The sequence below is a fragment of the Lynx rufus genome, unplaced genomic scaffold (genome assembly GCF_022079265.1).
Source record: "Lynx rufus isolate CCGP_SWC_20201006 ecotype Redwood Valley unplaced genomic scaffold, mLynRuf1.p SCAF_2, whole genome shotgun sequence".
In the NCBI taxonomy this organism is placed as follows: Eukaryota; Metazoa; Chordata; class Mammalia; order Carnivora; family Felidae; genus Lynx; species Lynx rufus.
The window spans coordinates 157,346,797-157,365,082 of record NW_025814834.1 but is presented as its reverse complement, the minus strand read 5'-3'; the positions used below and the strand labels follow the sequence as shown (position 1 = coordinate 157,365,082).

General features: G+C 36.3%; 1 protein-coding gene across 1 annotated transcript in view; it reads left to right on the top strand.

Annotated features, from left to right (window-relative positions):
* MIGA1 (mitoguardin 1) overlaps positions 1–18,286 on the top strand; it is a 106,537-nt gene that overhangs the window by 56,901 nt on the left and 31,350 nt on the right. The window contains exon 8 of the mRNA XM_047084581.1: positions 13,531–13,631. Coding sequence (XP_046940537.1) covers positions 13,531–13,631 — 101 coding nt within the window. The remainder of the gene's footprint in view (positions 1–13,530; positions 13,632–18,286) is intronic.

The following is an 18,286-nucleotide window of genomic DNA, read 5'->3' as shown; positions in this document are numbered from 1 at the left end:
TCTCTGTTTTGTGTGTGTGTGTGTGTGTGTATACACACACATACACGTCATACGTGTATATATATGTATACATATATATACTACATATATATACATATGATGTGTATATATATGTATATACATATATATGATATATATATGTATATATATATATATATATATATATATATACACACACACACACACACCACATCTTCTTTATCCATTCATCCGTTGGTGGACATTTGGGCTCTTTCCATACTTTGGCTGTTGTCAATAGAGCTGCTATAAACATTGGGGAGTGTGTGTCCCTTTGAAACAGCACACCTGTATCCCTTGGATAAATACTTAGTAGTGTAATTGCTGGGTAGGGTATTCTATTTTTAACTTTTTTGAGGAACCTCCATACTGTTTTCCAGAGCTTTTCTCACTGATTTGAAATGTCCCTCTCATGTGTCAGGTTGTCTTACATGTATGTCATTTGTGGACCCTGTTGCTAGTCTGTTTGTTCCTGCATTGGTTTCACGGTGTCTTCATTACTGTAGCTTTATATAGTTTTATTATGAGCCTTGACACCTGGCAGCATGAGTCCGTTCACTGTGTTCTTTTTTAAGAATTGCCTTTGCTATTCTTAGCCCTTTGCTTTTCCATGTGAAGTTTAGGACACCTTGTAAGTTTCATGAAAACCTTAAGTTTCATGAAAACATCTCTTGGGATTTTGGTTATTGCCTTGCATTTATAGGTCAGCTTGTGGGAGAATTTAGTTTTCCTAAGTTAATGTCTCCATCTAGAAACATGGTATGGTTTTTCATTTATTTAAGTCTTTTATGTCTTTCATAACTTTTTATATTTTCCTTCATAAAGGTCTTACATGTTTTTATTCCTAGGGCCCTTACAGTTTAGTTGTCATTGTACATAGTACATTTTTAAAATTTACATTTTCTGATTTTTTATTGTCAATATCTAAAATGTTACCGAAAGGGACACCTGGGTAGCTCAATCGGTTAAGCGTCTGACTTTGGCTCAGGTCATGATCTCACAGTTTGTGGGTTCAAGCCCCATGTCAGGTTCTGTGCTGACGGTTCAGAGCCTGGAGCCTCCTTCAGATTCTGTGTCTCCCTCTCTCTCTGCCCCTCTCCTGCTCGTGCTGTGTCTCTCTCAAAAATAATAATAAACATTAAAAAATAAATGTTACTGATAACTTGTATTTGAATATTCTCAGCAATTATTATTTCTGCCTCCAGTAACTTGTTATAGGTTCTTTTGGAATTTTTATCTAGAACATATACCTGTGGATGATAACATGTTTTTTATTTTTCTTTCTTTTCAACACTTATGCTTTCTTTTCTTTTCTTCTTCCTCTGCCCTCCTCCACCCCCCACCCCCCACATCTACTGCTTTAGGTAGATTCTTATGGTTCTTTTTACCTCTGAAGAGAGCTATGTAGAAAGGACTACAAGTTAGCTGTCCCACCACACAGAATCAAAGACTGTGTAGCAGTCTCTACCCTGTTGCTGTAGCCTTCTGATGAAGTACAGGAGTGTTGATGGCAGGGACTCATGAAGACCTGAAGGCAAATGATTGCTTAAAAATCAGCTTGGTACAGGGGCTGCCTGGGTGGCTCAGTTGGTTAAGCGTCCGATCTTTGGTTTCAGCTCAGGTTATGATCTCACAGTTTATGAGTTCAAGCCCCGTGTTAGGCTCTGCGCTGACAGCACGGAGCCTACTTGGGATTCTCTCTCCCTCTCTCTCTGCCCCTCTCCTGCTCTCTCTGTCTCAAAATAAATAAATAAACTTAAATTAAAAAAAAAAAACTTGGTACTATTTATTTAACTTTACTTTTTGCCTTATATGTGATTAGATAGATAAGTAAGGGCTCAAGTCCCAGTCTTCAGGATGCCTGTGGTATGATTTTCCAGTTAAGACTTATTCTTATGAAGCAATTAGAAAGCAATATAGGTTAGTATATACAAGACTGACTACTCTATAAGACTCAGAGTCTAAACTCCTTCCACAAAGCACGAGATCCTTCTTTTAACTTTCCTTCCCGCCTCCATTCTTTTCTGTACTTCCCAACTGAAGTGCCCTCAACCTGTTTAAGAGTCTAAGATAAGAAGTTGAAAGTAAACAGATCTGGTTTGGGACATGTGTTTATCTTTAGTTATCTGCTGTTGTTTTTTTTGCTAAAATATCTGAACATCTTTTAAATTCATTTGGAAACCCATATTTGTATCATGAATACAGGTAAGAAGATATATACAGTACTGCATGACTGTATTATTTTTCCTTTTAAGGAAATAATTTTGTAAACTTTGAAGAGTGGCTATAAATGGATGATAGATTCACAAATATTTGTTGTAGTATTTTGATTCAAAATACGCATCTGTGCTACCTACATAATCTTTGTACATATCAGATATTGTACAGTTAGGGTATATTTGTCTTTCATATTAACAGAAATTTGTGTTATTATCTAAATTATTTTGGGCAAAATTAGACTTTGGTTAGTTCCAGCAACTAGTGAGAAGTTGGGAGAATATGGGATTAAAACCTAACACCTCGGAATGATTTATACTTTGGGAGATTTCTGTTATCATTTTATCATCATATCATGCGGGGTATGCATCATTACATGGTTTGGTAGTGAGTGTATTTCAGTAATGGTACATTCAAGATTAAGATTACTTTGGTTAGGCTATTGGGGCCGTACTAAATTGCTGAATTTAATACCAGTGTAAAAATAAATTGATTAACAACAAATGAAGCTTGCTTACAGTTTCTTGGGGACATGATTTAGTTGATGTGGTTTACAGAAATTAAGTTCAAGCTTGTTAATCTACACTTTAATTAGATTTCTCTTAAAATTAATTGGGCTTCATAGTTTGTTTGCTTACATTTTCTATAAAGAGTAGTATGTATTTGCAATAGCTGTATTAGCAGGCAACTCTGAAGCCACAAGTTTGATAAATACTGTTTTTTTGGCTGAGCAGAGGACTTTGAGATTCTTTCATACTGATGTGTAGGAACAAATTTAGCCCTTAAAAACAAACCAAGAATTTTTATAGTTTTACAGTATTGCTTTGCATATTTCAGATACATGTTTAGTCCTCATTATAATCTATTTTTTGAACAGAATGAACTCATAAAATCTTAGATCTCTAATATTTATTTAGCAAACATTTGATCGCCTAATATATGTCAGACATGTTATAAGGCATTGGAAAGACTAGGATGAAGGACATTTCATCCTTGTTTTTCGGCAACACAGAGACTAGTTTTGCAGCTAGGTAGGCATTAAAAATTACATAGCACAGGGGTGCCTCGGTGACCCACTCAGTTAAGCGTCTGACTTTGGCTCAGGTAACGAATCTCTCGTTTCGTGGGTTCAAGCCCCGCGTTGGACTCTGCTGGCGGCTCAGAGCCTGGAGCCTGCTTCAGATTCTGCACCCCTTCCCTGCCCCGCTCATGTTCTGTCTCTGTCTCTCAAAAATAAATAAACATTAAAAAAAATAATTAAAAAAATAAAAATTATATAGCACAGTGGAGTGAGTGGTATAATAATGTGTTTAAAAAGTGCTATAGAAACACCAAAGAAAAGCCTAAATTATTCCTCAAGGAAGGCTTCATATGCGTGACACTTGAAGAAAGGTGATCCATCAGGAAGATAATTGAGAAAGGGGCAGTTCAGGCGGAGCAAACAACATGGATCAAGGTGTAGACTGGAGCCTGTTATGTCTTGGAAATACAACGTATGTAGGGGAGTGGTGAGAAGTGAATCAAGACAGGTGGGCAGGAGATAAATCGTGAAAGTTCTTGTTTTGTACTTTTAGGCAAAAGGGAGCCACTGAGAATTATAAGAAGTCATAATCAAATTTATGTGTTTGGAGGAGGTTGTGGAAGTGTTGAGTAGTAAAATTTAAATATTTTATCCATCTTTCTGCTCTCTTATGCTGAGGATTTCATTGAGAGAGTGACATATCCTGTAAGGGAAAATTAAAGGTTTTTCCAGCTTAGTACTGTCTGCACAAATTCCCTGGCAGAGAATAAAGTGGGACCTCCTGACCACTAGAGAGATGTTATTCTTCTTTTTTGATAAGCAGCCAGATAGAACATTTAGCAATATTGAAAGAGCTTGGCAGCAAGAGGAAATACCTCAACCTATCATCTTGAGTCAAATGTCAGACAACACAGAACTGATGCTCTAAGACCTTGTCCTTTTCCTCTTCTGCAGAATCACTGTGGTCAGAGGATAAACTCCCTGAGGGTTTATTTTTAGGGAGTGACATGAATTACAAGCTTAATTTGTATAATCAGGCTTCTAAATATACAGAGTACAAATTGCAGAACATATAAGAAATTGGGCTTAGTAATTTCCTCCTATGTACTAAGGCTCACAATCTTAATTTCAAAGTGTTTAATAATACTACAAACTGGTATTATATATGTAAGTCAAAATCGGCTCAGAGATTAAAGCAGTGTAATGAAAATCTTTGGGTGCCAGAAACAAGAGAAATAACCTGCTACTTGCCTTTGCCTCTTTTGTATTCAAGTTACATCTTATCAGCTTGGATTTCTAAGTCTAACACTTCACTAACTGGAGACCTTTGTGTGATTTAGAAAAAGGCCCATGTAGCCCTTTGGAAAGGGCACTTTTGAGATAAGAAAAAGGTTCACCTTCCTCCTAGAAGATGCAGGCCCAGGATATGGGCTGACTTGTCCCACTGGTCAGTGGCCTTTGTGTGGTGTACAGAGTGACCAATTCTTGCTAGTGACCCTGTTAAAGTCTCTCGAACTGCAGACCTAACCTTAATTACTTTTTGTTTCACTTTGGGTTATCCAGTCATTTCTTTCTTCTTAAAAAAAAAAAAGATAAAAAGTGCTGTTACTCCTTTCTCTTTCCTTCTATTACTTGTTTTGCATTGGCAGCTGTATTTCCCAGTTAGGAATCACTGTTGCTATATTGGGCAGACATGCCATATAAAACGTTTTGATAAATAGAGAAAGCCAGAGACAACTGTTACGGAAATATCTTTTGGGTAGATGAATGGTATCAGGCTGTTTTTGTACATGTATGTATTTCACATAGTTAAAACTGCGTAAATCATAACACATCAAGAACTGATCAGTTTTTTCTCTTGTTTCATTGTAACTCGTCACTATTAAGGTACATTGAGGGAAAAATCAAGAAAATATCTCTTAGTTCTTTTACTTTCTGAAATTATGATGGTTCAAATTTTTGTATTCGACTTTTTTCTGTCTCATACTGTAGCATTTTAAAACAAACCAAAATAAAAAACTGTTTGCAGTATAGATGGGGCAGGTAGCTGCACCCTTCAGTAGCTCAGCTGGTAGAGCAGAGGACTGTAGACTCGATGGGGCAGGTAGTCGTGTAAGATGGACAAAGAGCAGCAGGAGTCTTCTAGATTTCTTAATTATTGTAACAGATTATAGCAGACTGTTTGGAAAATAGCTTGTCAGCAGCAGGAACTTTTCCACTTTCAGTAAAACCACAGAAAAGACAAGGTTCCAAATCATATTTAGGTTGCTAAAAATCATCTGGAGAATAGCTGCTGACATAGAAGTCAGATGACATTAGACATTTGGCAGCCTTCCTCTTCTTACTGGTGTTACAAAATCCACAGTGGACTTTAAAAGAAGAGTGGCATCTTTGGAATCTCCACTAGGATCTGCTGAGGTTAAAATAGACGTGATGGCTTCTAAGCGACAGAAAATAGAATGTGTCTAAGGATGGCAAAAGTGAGACCTGTAGAAAACCCATTTGGATTGGTTTAGAGAAGTAGATACAGGCCTGAAGTTCCAAGGTTGAAGTGTCTCTTTGTGTTTTCTCTTTGTTTTTGTTTTTTTAACTTTCAAGCAAACTCTGTTTTGAAAAAAAAAAAATACGTGAATTATGAGATTGTGAAAGAAGGAGCAAGGCTTGAATCCAGTCAGATTTTTGGCCTAAAATGTATGACTGTTGTGTTAAAAGTAAACATCATACCTTTATTATCCTTCCAAAGAAGAACATAGTTTATGTCTATGCATGAATGTTTTAAAAAGTTCTGGGTGAAAAAAAAAAAGTTCTGGGTGATTGAGATAGGTAAAGAGCAATGTCTTAAAAAGTTTTAGACTTGGGGCGCCAGGCTGGCTCAGTTAGTAGAGCATGCTATTCTTTTCTTTTTTTTAAGTTTATTTTTTGAGAGAGAGAGAGTGCGGGATAGAGGCAGACAGAAAGGGAGAGAGAGAGAATCCCAAGCTGTTCTGCACTTGTCAACATGGAGCCTGAAGTGAGGCTCGAACTCATGAACCGTGAGATCATGATTTGATTCGAAATCAGGAGTCAAATGCTTAACTGAATGAGCCACCCAGACTCCCCTAGAGCATGCTACTCTTAATCTCAGGCTCATGAGTTCAAGTCCCACATTGGGCATAGAGCCTACTTTAAATTAAATTAAATTAAATTAAATTAAATTAAATTAAATTAAATTATAATAAAAGTTTTAGGTTTACTATTTAAAAAGGTTAAGAAAAGGGGCACCTGGCTGGCTCAGTAGGTAAAGCATGCAGCTCTTTCTTGCGTTGTGAGTTTAAGCCCCATTTTGGGCATAGAGCCTATTAGAAAAATAAAAGAGAGGAAGAAAAAGAACTACTCTCTTGAGAGCCAGTGTGGTAACATTCGGCATTTTTTTTTTGGCATATATTTTTTATATTTAGTCCCCCAATTATATGGAAAGCGTTCTTTTTAAAAAAGTTTGTTTATTTGTTTGTTTGTTTGTTTAGAGAGTGCAGGAGAGGGGCAGAGAATGAGGGAGAGAGAATCCCAAGCAAGGTCAGCACTGTCAGCACATAGCCCGATGCGGGGCTCGAGCTCATGAACTGTGAAATCATGACTGAGAGCTGAAACGAAGAGCTGTACTCTTAATTGACTGAGCCACCCAGGTGCCCCTGGAAAGCATTCTTTTAGGCACATCTAAGGTTAAAGATTAGGCATTATGGGGCATAAGCTGCATATTTTAAGTTTATAAGAAAGTATCATAAATTTAATTAATTTAGAGCCACGTATTGGAAAAATAAGAATTTTAACAGGCCTCTGAAAACATGTAAAGGTAATGTAACAGGTAAAATGATCCAGATGAAATATATAAGAGGCTATTTAAAAATAGGGATTTTCATGTCTTGGTTATGGTCACTTGGTGTAACAAGTTTTATTTAGTTTATATCAACAAATATTGAAGTGTTTACAGTGTGTTCAATGCTCTATTAAGAACTATAGGAACTACCAGGAAAAAAAATGAAAGGAAAAAAAAAAGATGAGAAAGTCCATGAATGATTGTTACATTCAGGCAATAGTAATAGTTAAATAAAAATTCAGATAGTGTATCGAATTGTACATACTTTTTTTTTACATAATATTATGAATAGGTAACAATTGTTGAACACTTACTTTACATGTATTAACTCATTTAATCCTTACACAACTCTATGAGGTAGATTTTACTCCCATTTTTCAAGTGAGAACACTGAGGAATGGAGAAAATAAATTTACCTAAGATTGTTATCCAGCTAAGTAGCAGAGTCAGAATTTGAATTCAAGCAGTCTGGCTCCAGAGCCCACACTTTTGCTGTACTGCCTTATATAGAAGCAAAAAATTAGATAATTTTTGGAGGATACTTACAGGTGGTAGTACTTGAGTTGCGTTGTAAAACCACATGTGTTCTGGGTAGCATGGGGCAAGAGAGCAGAAGGAAAAATTTGTGTGTTGGAGAAGATGCAGGAGGAACTAAAGGCTTGATAAAGAATATATGTGGCAATAGTAATAGCAGTGAAAAATTATTTAGCACTTACTGTGTACAAAGAACTATGCCTCCATAAATCTCTCACTTAATCCTTATGACAATTCTGTGAAATCAATATTGTTATTCCTAGTTTACCTTGATAACAAGTAGCAAAGCTGGGATCAGAATTGGGATCCAGATGCTATGTTAACTGGCTGACTCGAAATCTCAAGCTTTTACCCATTGCATTACTATGGCAAGTGGGTGTATAGTGAATAGTACAGTATATAATATAGTGTAAGTATAATGGTTTAGTATAATATGTAGGAATGTATATATAGTATATGATACAAAGTATACTATATGGCATAGACTATATGTTATATAATTCTAGTATGATAATATATAATATACAGTATAATATAACATGTACAGCATAAAGTTGAGGAGTCTTTTATTAATTAATAGAAAAGAATATTAGATAGGTAGGGTGAACAGAGATTATGGAAGTCTTTGAAAACCAGACAAGGAGCCGTTGAAGATTTTGACTGGAGAATAGCTTTTTTTTTGTTGTTCTAGTTACAATAAAGCATTCTTATACATAATTAGGCTATTCCTGTCTAACAGTTACACATATTAAATGCAATAGTCTCTGAAAGCATTTAGCAGAATAGCTTGGGTACTACTTTTAGTCACTCAAAACATGTGAGTTGAGTCTGAATCCTGTAGAGCTTGTAAACTCTTTGCACTCTAGATAAGATATGAGAAAGGAATGCCCGAATAGTACTGTCCAATAGCAATATAATGTGACAAATGTAACTTTAAATTTTCTAGTAAGTACATGAAAAAGTAAAATGAAAGAGGTGAAATTAATTTTAGTAATATATTTTTCTTAAACCTAGTTTATATTAAAAAGATTTTATATATTTTGGTGCCAAGTTTTCAAAATCCATTGTGTATTTTACACTTACAGCACATCTCAGTTCTGAGTAGGCACATTTCATGCGCTCAGTAGACACACATGGCTAATGGCTACTATGTTGGACACCACAGCTCCATAGTTTCATAGCATGGAATCTGGTGTCAGATGACTTCTTTTGAATCCTGCGATTCCATTTCTTAACTGTGTGAGTATGGACCATTACTTAACATTTCTGTACCTCACTTCTTCATATGTATGATGAAAAAAAAGAAGAGTACCTACCTCAAAGGATTATTGTGAGAATTATGCGATAATGTATGTAAAGCATGTAACTTGGTTTCTGGCAAGTAGTAAGTGCGAAATAAATGTATGTTGCTTTCTTCATACTTTTATTGTCATTAAATAGTAAGCATCTCTTAGTTTCCATGTCTTCTTCCTGCAGATAGTTGATTATCCCCACCAAAACATTCCCACTTAAAATCCTAAACCAATGACTAAATAGCAAAGAAAGATGGGTAAACTAGGAGGAAAAAGGTCGTGAGTGGTATATGCATGGCATTAGAGTCTCCCACAACTACTGGTATTCCACTATGGGGTGCAGATAGATTGTTTTGATTTGCTAGTATACTTAACAGACTCATCAGATCTTTTGACTTTTTGAACTTAGCATCCCCTATCAGGGAATAAAATTCACGTTTAATAATTCACAGCTTAACTGCCAATGTTGAAATACTTCATTGTCTTTTCTGCTGTCAGCCATTTGGGGCCAACATACATAGATATATTGTTTCCTCTCCTTCTATGTAAACCCTTAGAGGAAAGTGTTCAAAACAAAACAGTGATTTATCTCACTCTCTTGTGTAACTATCATGTAGATCAAAAAATAAAACATTGCTGGGGTGTATGGTTGGCTCCGTTGGTGGAGCATGTGACTCTTGATCTTGGGATTGTGAGTTTGAGCCTTATGTTGGGTATACAGATTACTTAAAAAAAATAAAATCTTTGAAAAATAAAAAATAAAACATTGCCAACTCCCTAGAAGGTTCCTTGTACCTGGTCCTAATCAACACCCCTCTCCCCATTCCTAAAACTAACCATTGTCCTGATGCTCATGCTAATTACTTCCTGGCTTTTCTAATTTGGCCAACTAAGCGTTGTCCTGATCACTGTAGTTTAGTTTTGCTTGTTTTTGAATTTTATGTGAATGAAATCATACATAAAATTCTTTACTCAACATGTGAGGTTTATCTTTATTCTTGCATATAACAGCAATTCATTCACTTTCATTGTTGTATACTTATTTCATTGTTTGAATATATCCCAGTTTGTGTATTCTATGGTAGGAGAACAACTGTGGTTTTTTTTCCTAGTTTGGAGTAGTTGTAAGCAATGTTGTTATGAATATTCTTATGCATATAAGCATGCACTTCTGTAAAAAAACACCTAAGGGTAGAATTGCTTGTCACAGAGAATACAGTCTTGAACTTACATTATACTACCAAATTCTCCAAAGTAGTTCTACTAATTGACATTTCTACCACGGGTATGTGAGTTTTCAATACTATACATCTTTAACAAAAAAATGCCATTTTTTCCAACTCATATCATTCTGGTAAGTGTGTAATGATTGTGTGTGTGTGTGTGTGTTTTCTGCTAAGAAAAATTTGGTAAGAAGTTTCTGAAAATACTGACTAAAATGAAACCTTTGGTTTTCAGTTTTCCATGCTGTCGCAGTCTTTCAGTACTACAATCAAGAATTTATACTTTTTAGAAAGAGTATTTTATCTTTATTTTAAGTTTATTTTGAGGGAGGGAGAGAATGCAGAGAGAAAGGGAGAGAGAGAATCCCAAGCAGGCTCTGTACTAATAGCAGGGCTCAAACCCATGAACTGAACTGTGAGATCATGACCTAAGCTGAAATCAAGAGTCAGACACTCAGGTGAAAGAGTATTTTAAATTTTCATTTGATTCATGAAAGCAAGTAGTTTGAGATATTACTCAGTATTCTTTATTCATGCTTTTTATTGGCTTATCTAAAAAACAGATGTATTATTTCTCTTCATAATTTAAGCTGCCATTCCAGGAAATATAACAATTACTGAAATGAGAGGTATGGTCTGTGATTTACGAAATTAGATTTAATGAATAAATCTTTCCAGTTCCTCTAAGCCATTTTTCTTTGTTAGATTTTTTTTTTTTTTTTTTTGAGTAAAGTACTGGCTGGTTACTGTTGAGTGATGTAAAACAGACTTTTAACAGCCCATGGGTATGTCTGAAAGGTAAAGTGACATAAGATAAATGTCTGTTCGACTCTGAAAATAGCAAAAGTCATATGGAACCAAGATTTAACTTAATTGACTTATAATTTAACCCACTTTAAAAGTGGTTTGGCATAATGAAAACTGTACTGTGGTTTCTTTTTGCATAATTAATACTAACAATGGAAAAATAACAAGATAGATAAAGGTGTGAAAGTTGTAAATGCCAGTTCAGTTTTGTGTGTACAAATAAGTTTGTATTTGTGTGTGTAGTTTTTAAAATTTTTTTTTTTTCAACGTTTTTTATTTATTTTTGGGACAGAGAGAGACAGAGCATGAACGGGGGAGGGGCAGAGAGAGAGGGAGACACAGAATGGGAAACAGGCTCCAGGCTCTGAGCCATCAGCCCAGAGCCCGACGCGGGGCTCGAACTCACGGACCGCGAGATCGTGACCTGGCTGAAGTCGGACGCTTAACCGACTGCGCCACCCAGGCGCCCCTGTGTGTGTAGTTTTTAAAATCACATATGCACTAAAAAGAGAATAATGGGAATTTTTCTGGATAATTGAGTGTCCAAAAATACCAGTCTTATAGCTGTTTATAAGTGCAAAACCAATTATGTTGTTTTGTTCTCAAGTTCAATGAAAAAATTTAAATTTCCAAAAGAATGTGTATTTGGAAAATAGAATAGTTTAACCTCTGATTGTGTTCCATTAGTCATTTAGTAGTGGAAGGATTTTAAGCTGTGAAGTTAGGTACTTTAAAATGATTGATGTAACCTTCATCTGAAAACAATTATAATTTAAACTTGGAATATAAATGGTTAAATTGTCAAATATGGGCCCACTAAATATAAAGGAGGGGAAAAATACGCTTTGTGTATGGTTATTCTTGATACCTAATAAGAATGAGCCTTGTACCAAGTATGGCTTGTTAGCTTTTCTGCATGGTTTAGAGTTTGGAATATAAATTGTTTGCAACCCTTCTGAGTTGAAAATAAATTAATGGTTTCCCTTTAAAAAAAAAACAAACTACTCTTCCTGTATAGAATCACAGATGTTTGTGTTTTCTGGTACTTGAGGGTTTTAAACAGGACTTGGAAAATTTCTGGTAAAGGTAATGAATTTAGTTTGGGAAAAAAGATGGAATAGAAATTGCGATGAATGAAAGCCAAAAAGAGATTCCTGCTTCCTTTTTTTTTTTTTTTTTTTTTTTTTTTTGAGAGAGAGAGAGAGAGAGAGTGCAGTTGGGGAAGGGGCAGAAGTAGAGGGAGAGGGGCACCTGGGTGGCTCAATTGGTTTGGCCTCCAACTCTTGATTTCAGCTCAGGTCATGGTCTCCCTGTTGGTGGCCTTGAGCCCCACATGGGGCTCCTCACTTACAGGGGGTGCAGAGCCTGCTTGGGATTCTCTCTCTCCCTCTCTCTGCCCCTCCCCCACTTGCACACACATGCACATGGCTGTATACTCTCTCTCACAAATAAACTTAAAAAGGAGAGGGAGAGAAAGAATCCCAAGTAGTGTCTGGTGCCCTGCTCAGAGCCTGACACAAGGCTTCATCTTACTAACTATGAGATCATGACCTGAGCCGAAATCAAGAGTCAGATGCTTAACCAACTGAGCCACTCAGGCGCCCCTCTGGTTCTTTTTTAAAGAAGATAAAGTTTCTGACAAATTTAGCAGATAGAGAATCAATATGAAAAATCAGTATATATTTTGTTCTTTGCTTTTTCATACTTGTGATAAATTTTAAAGCATATCAGTTGTTTGCTACAATATAGACACATCTGTAAGCAAGTACAGTATTTATTTGAAAATTACAGATTCCTGATGATAGTATGTGAAGGTATTGGTACCCACATTCAAATGCCCCATGTGTTAACAGGTAGACTGTCTTGGCATGGCAGATTAACCATTCGCCAATGTATTTAAACTTTTTCAGCCCTTAAAATCAAGACAGTTGTATTTGACCTTCAAGTAACCAGAGTAAACATCAGCCCTGATTGTTTTTGGCCTTTGACATAGGTCTTAAGGACTGAAGAATAAGTTCTTCATGAATTGTTCTAATCAGTTTATCACAAGTAACTGACCAGACAACATTTCATGCTAATAATTCACTTAATTTGAATAAACTTACCAATTCTCACAACTTGGTCAAGGCCACTTGCAACTAATTTGCTCTGTTTCAGCTATCTTTGGTATGTGCTGATTTTACAACATATCATAGATAATCCAGCTCTAGTTATTATTTACCAGTTTAAAATATTACATATTCAAAAGCTTTTTAAATCTGATGGTAAGTTTAATTAATTCCCTTTTAAAGTAAAAATGTCTGCTTTATAGCACTTTCTCCTTTGCTCAGCAGCATTTCAGAATCACTTAAACAGTGAATACACTTTGAGAATCTTATCAGATTATATACCATTGGTTTGTATTTATTTTCTTTTAGGTTTCAGCCTAAATAAAGATGGAAAGAAGGAAGGAAGGGAAGGAAGGAAGGGAGGGAGGAAGAAAGAGAGAAAGAAAAGACAGGCATAGTATAGAATGTCAATGAGAAGGAATATCAATTTCTTCACTTTTCTTCTTTTACTTTTAAGATAAAGATACAGATGTCACCATGAAGGGGAATGTGGATGAATTTGGCCTGCGAGACACCTTGAGCGTCGCATCAACTGATTCCTTTGCTTCAGTAGCAGAGGTAGGACTGAGAATTAATTCCTCATTCTTTGTCACCTAGAGAGTACAGTTTTGCCATGTGCTGAATATCAGTTGCCATTTATGTAGCATCTACTATGTGGTAGATACCAGCCTACAAAGATGAATCTAAAATGAACATGAGTTTAGCAAGGGAGCTTATAGTCATTTTAGAGAGGTGAACATGTAAACACATATTTTAGAGGGGTGCTGTCGTATTTTGTGGATTATGGGTGAGGCATATAAGTATCTTCATAGAAAGTAATATAATCAGAATTTTTAAAAATGTTTAGATTCCTTAGCTTAGAAATCATACTTTTAGATAATTTTTTTCAAGAAGGTGATCAAAGATTTCTTTATAAAAATAATCACTATGTGATTTTAACAATAATGAAAAACTGGAACTATTCTAATGCCAAATTACAGTGCATACATAATTTGAAATATTGTACTGCCGAAAACGTATTTCCATTTACTTTTTTTTATATATATAATTTATTGTCAAATTGGTTTCCATACAACACCCAGTGCTCATCCCAACAGGTGCCTTCCTCAATGCCCATCACCCCCTTTTCCCTCTCCCCCACCCCTCATCAACCCTCAGTTTGTTCTCAGTATTTAAGAGTCTCTTATGGTTTGCCTCCTTCCCTCTCTGTAACTTGTTTTTTCCCCCTTCCCCTCCCCTCCCTGGTCTTCTGTTAAGTTTCTCAGGATCCACATATGAGTGAAAATATATGGTATCTGTCTTTCTCTGCCTGACTTATTTCACTTAGCATAATACTCTCCAGTTCCATCCACGTTGCTACAAATGGCCAGATTTCATTCTTTCCTATTGCCAAATAGTATTCCATTGTATATATAAACCACATCTTCTTTAAAAAAAAATTTTTTTTTAATGTTTTATTTATTTTTGAGAGAGAGAGAGAGAGCACGAGCAGGGAAGGAGCAGAGAGAGAGGGAGACACAGAATCCGAAACAGGCTTCAGGCTCTGAGCTGTCAGCACAGAGCCTGATGTGGGGCTCAAACTCACAAACCATGAGATCATGACCTGAGCCGAAGCTGGACCCTCAACCGACTGAGCCACCCAGACGCCCCATAAACCACATCTTCTTTATCCATTTGTCAGTTGATGGACATTTAGGCTCTTTCCATAATTTGGCTATTGTTGAAAGTGCTGCTATAAACATTGGGGTACAAATGCCCCCATGCATCAGCACTCCTGTATCCCTTGGGTAAATTCCTAGCAGTGCTATTGCTAGGTCACAGGGTAGATCTATTTTTTAATTTTTTGAGGAAGCTCCACACTGTTTTCCAGAAAGGCTACACCAGTTTGCATTCCCACCAACAGTGCAAGAGTGTTCCCTGTTTCCATTTATTTTTAATGACATGGGAATGTATGTTAAATGAAAAGTGTGGTATATAAGGCTTTATATAGAGAGTATGATTCTAATTTAGTAATAAGAGAACAGAAAACATGTATGTAGTATATTGTATAAGTGTTCAGGCAGACAAAGAAGAGGTTAGATGTAAATACACCAACGTGTAAACAATGGTGATCAATGAATTATAAACTTATGGGCAGTTTGTTTTCTACTGAGATTTAAATTTTGTATCAAAAGAGAATGTTTGCAGGGGTGTCTGCGTGGCCCAGGTGGTTAAGCGACCAACACGTGGTTTCAGCTCAGGTCACGATCTCACGGTTCATGGGATCCAGCCTCACATCAGGCTCTAGGCTGGCAGCATGGAGCCTGCCTGAGATTCTCTCTCCTCTCTCTGCACCTGCCCCCTTCTCTCTCTCTTTCTCAAAATAAATAAACATTAAAACAATTTCTTAAAAAAAAGAATACTTGCAGAGTGCACATCTTTTTATACTTTTTTTCTGCTTAAAGTAACTTTAAAAATCATATATGCCCAATTTTATCTTAGAATAATTTTATTTTTATGGTAGATTTTGGATATTAATGCTGTCTTTTTTCGTATAAATAGTATCACACATCTGTAATTCATGCTGTAGTGTGGAAAGCTGTAGATATTCTAATACTCTGTACCCTAAGCCTTGATTCTGCCTTTTTTAAAAAATGTTTTTAATGTTTATTTGTTCTTGAGAGAGAGAGAGAGAGAGACAGAGCACGAGTGGGGGAGGGGCAGAGAGAGAGGGGGGAACACAGAATCTGGAGCAGGCTGTTAGCACAGAGCCCGATGTGGGCCTGGACTCACGAACCACAAGATCATGACCTGAACTGAAGTGGGATGCTTAACGACTGAGCCATCCAGGTGCCCCTGATTCTGCCTTTTTTAAAGCTGTGGTGATCATGATCTTTATTCTTCTCAATATTTTTTTTTATATATATTTTAGCTATTGCTTACAGTAGTATGTCCTGAATTATTTACATTTTAACTTATATTTTTATATTTATAAAATAAATATATTTATGTTTGCAATAAAAAGAATTTTGTAAAATTCTTTTCCAGCTTTATTGAAATATAATTGACATGTATAAATTTAAGGTGTATAATGTGATGATTTGATACACATATATTGTGAAATAATTACCACAGTAAGATTAGTTAATATGTCCATCACCTCACAGGATTATGTGTGTGTGGGGGGGGGGGTGAGAATATTTAAGATTTACTCTCTTAGCGACTTTCCAGTTATATAGTATTGTTAACTGTAGTTGCCATGCTCTGCATTAGATTCTCGACTTTTTCATCTTCTCACTGGAAGTTTTTACCCTTTGACCAACATCTCCCCATTTCCCTCACCCCTCAGCCCCTGGCAACCACCAATGTACTCTCTGTTTCTACGTGTTTAGCTTTTTCAGATTCCACATGTAAATGATAGAATGCAGTATTTGTCTTTCTCTGATTTATTTCACTTAGCATAATGCCGTTAAGGTCCATCCATATTGTTTCAAATGGCAGGATTTCCTTCTCTACCATGGGTGAATAATATACTTTTGTGGCTCAAACCCATGAACCGTGAGATCATGAGCTGAAATTAAAAGCTGGACACCCAACTGGCTGAGCCACCCAGATGCCCTGGATCTTACATTTAACCATTCTGTCACTCTGTCTTTTGATTGGAGGGTTAAATCCATTTGCTTTCTTAGTAATTATTGATAGGTATGTACTTACTGTCATTTTGTTACTTGTTTTATGGTTGTTTTGTAGTTCTCTGTTCCTTTCTCTTTTCTCTCAAGGATTGCTGGTTTTATTTAGTGATATACTTGGATTCCATTCTCTTTATTTTTTGCATATGTATTACTGGTTTCTGATTTGTGGTTACCATTAGTTTTGTAATAACATGCATATAGCAGTCTATTAAGTTGATGGTCATTGTAGTTTAACCCATTCTTTACTTCTGTCTCCCTTGCCCCCTGCAACATTTTAGGTAGATGGTGTCATGGTTTATATTCTTTTATTTTGTGAGTCCCTTGACTGATTTTTATAGACATATTTATTTGTACTGCTTTTGTGCTCCCTACTTTTCTTACTCCTGCATATGGTCTTTCCACTTAAAGAGCCCCCTTTAATATTTCTTGTAGGGCTGGTTAGTAGTCATGAATTCCTTTTAACTTTTGTTTTTCTAGGAAACTCTTTATTTCTCCTTCTATTCTGAATGATAGCCTTGCTGGGTCGAGTATTCTTGGTTGCAGAGCTTTTTTTTTTTTTTTTCTTTCAGCGCTTTGAATATATCATGGTTCTGCCTCTAGCCTGCAAAGTTTCTGGCACAAAAAATCAGCTGATAGCCATTTGGGGTTTCCCTTGTATGTAACTATTTTATTTTTTCTTGCTGCTTTAAAAATTCTCTCTTTATCTCTACTTTTTGCCATTTTAATTACTATGTGTCTTGATGTGGGCCTCCTTAGGTTGATCTTGGGTTGGGGGCTCTCTGTGCCTCTTGGATCTGTCTGCTTCCTTCCCCAGATTCAGGGATTTTCAGCTGTTATTTCTTCAAATATATTTGCTGCCCTTTCCCCCCACCCCTTCTCCTTCTGGGATCCTTACAATGTGAATGTTATTATGCTTGATGGTGTTGCTGAGTTCCTTTAGTCTGTTTTCATTTATTATTGTTATTTTTCCTCTCTCCTGTTCAGCTTGATGGCTTTCCATCATTCTGTCTTCCAGGTGACTGATTTGTTCTTCTGCTTCCTGTAATCCTGTATTTATTCCATCTAATGTTTTTTGGGGGAAGGGGAGAGAGAGAGAGACCATGTGCATGTGAGTGGAAGAGGGAGAGAGAATCTCAAACAGGCTCCTCACCCAGTGGGGAGCCCAGTGTGAGGCTTGATCTCATGACTATGAGATCATGACCTGAGCTGAAATCAAGAATTGGACACCCAACTGACTGAGCCACTCAGGCGCCCCCATCTAGTATATTTTTAATTTCAGTTATGGAGTTCTTCATCTCTGATTGATTCTTTTTTATGTTTTCTATTTGTTTTTTGAGGGTCTCAGTGAGGTCTTCCACTCTCTCTCAAGTCCAGTGAGTGTCTTTATGGCTATTACTTTAAATTCTTTATCAGGCATATTACTTATCTCTATTTTATTTAGCTCACTTACTGTGATTTTGTCCTGTTCTTTCATTTGGTACATATTCCTCTGTGTCTTCATTTTGTCTAATTCTCTGTGTCTAGTTTTATGTATAAGTCAGC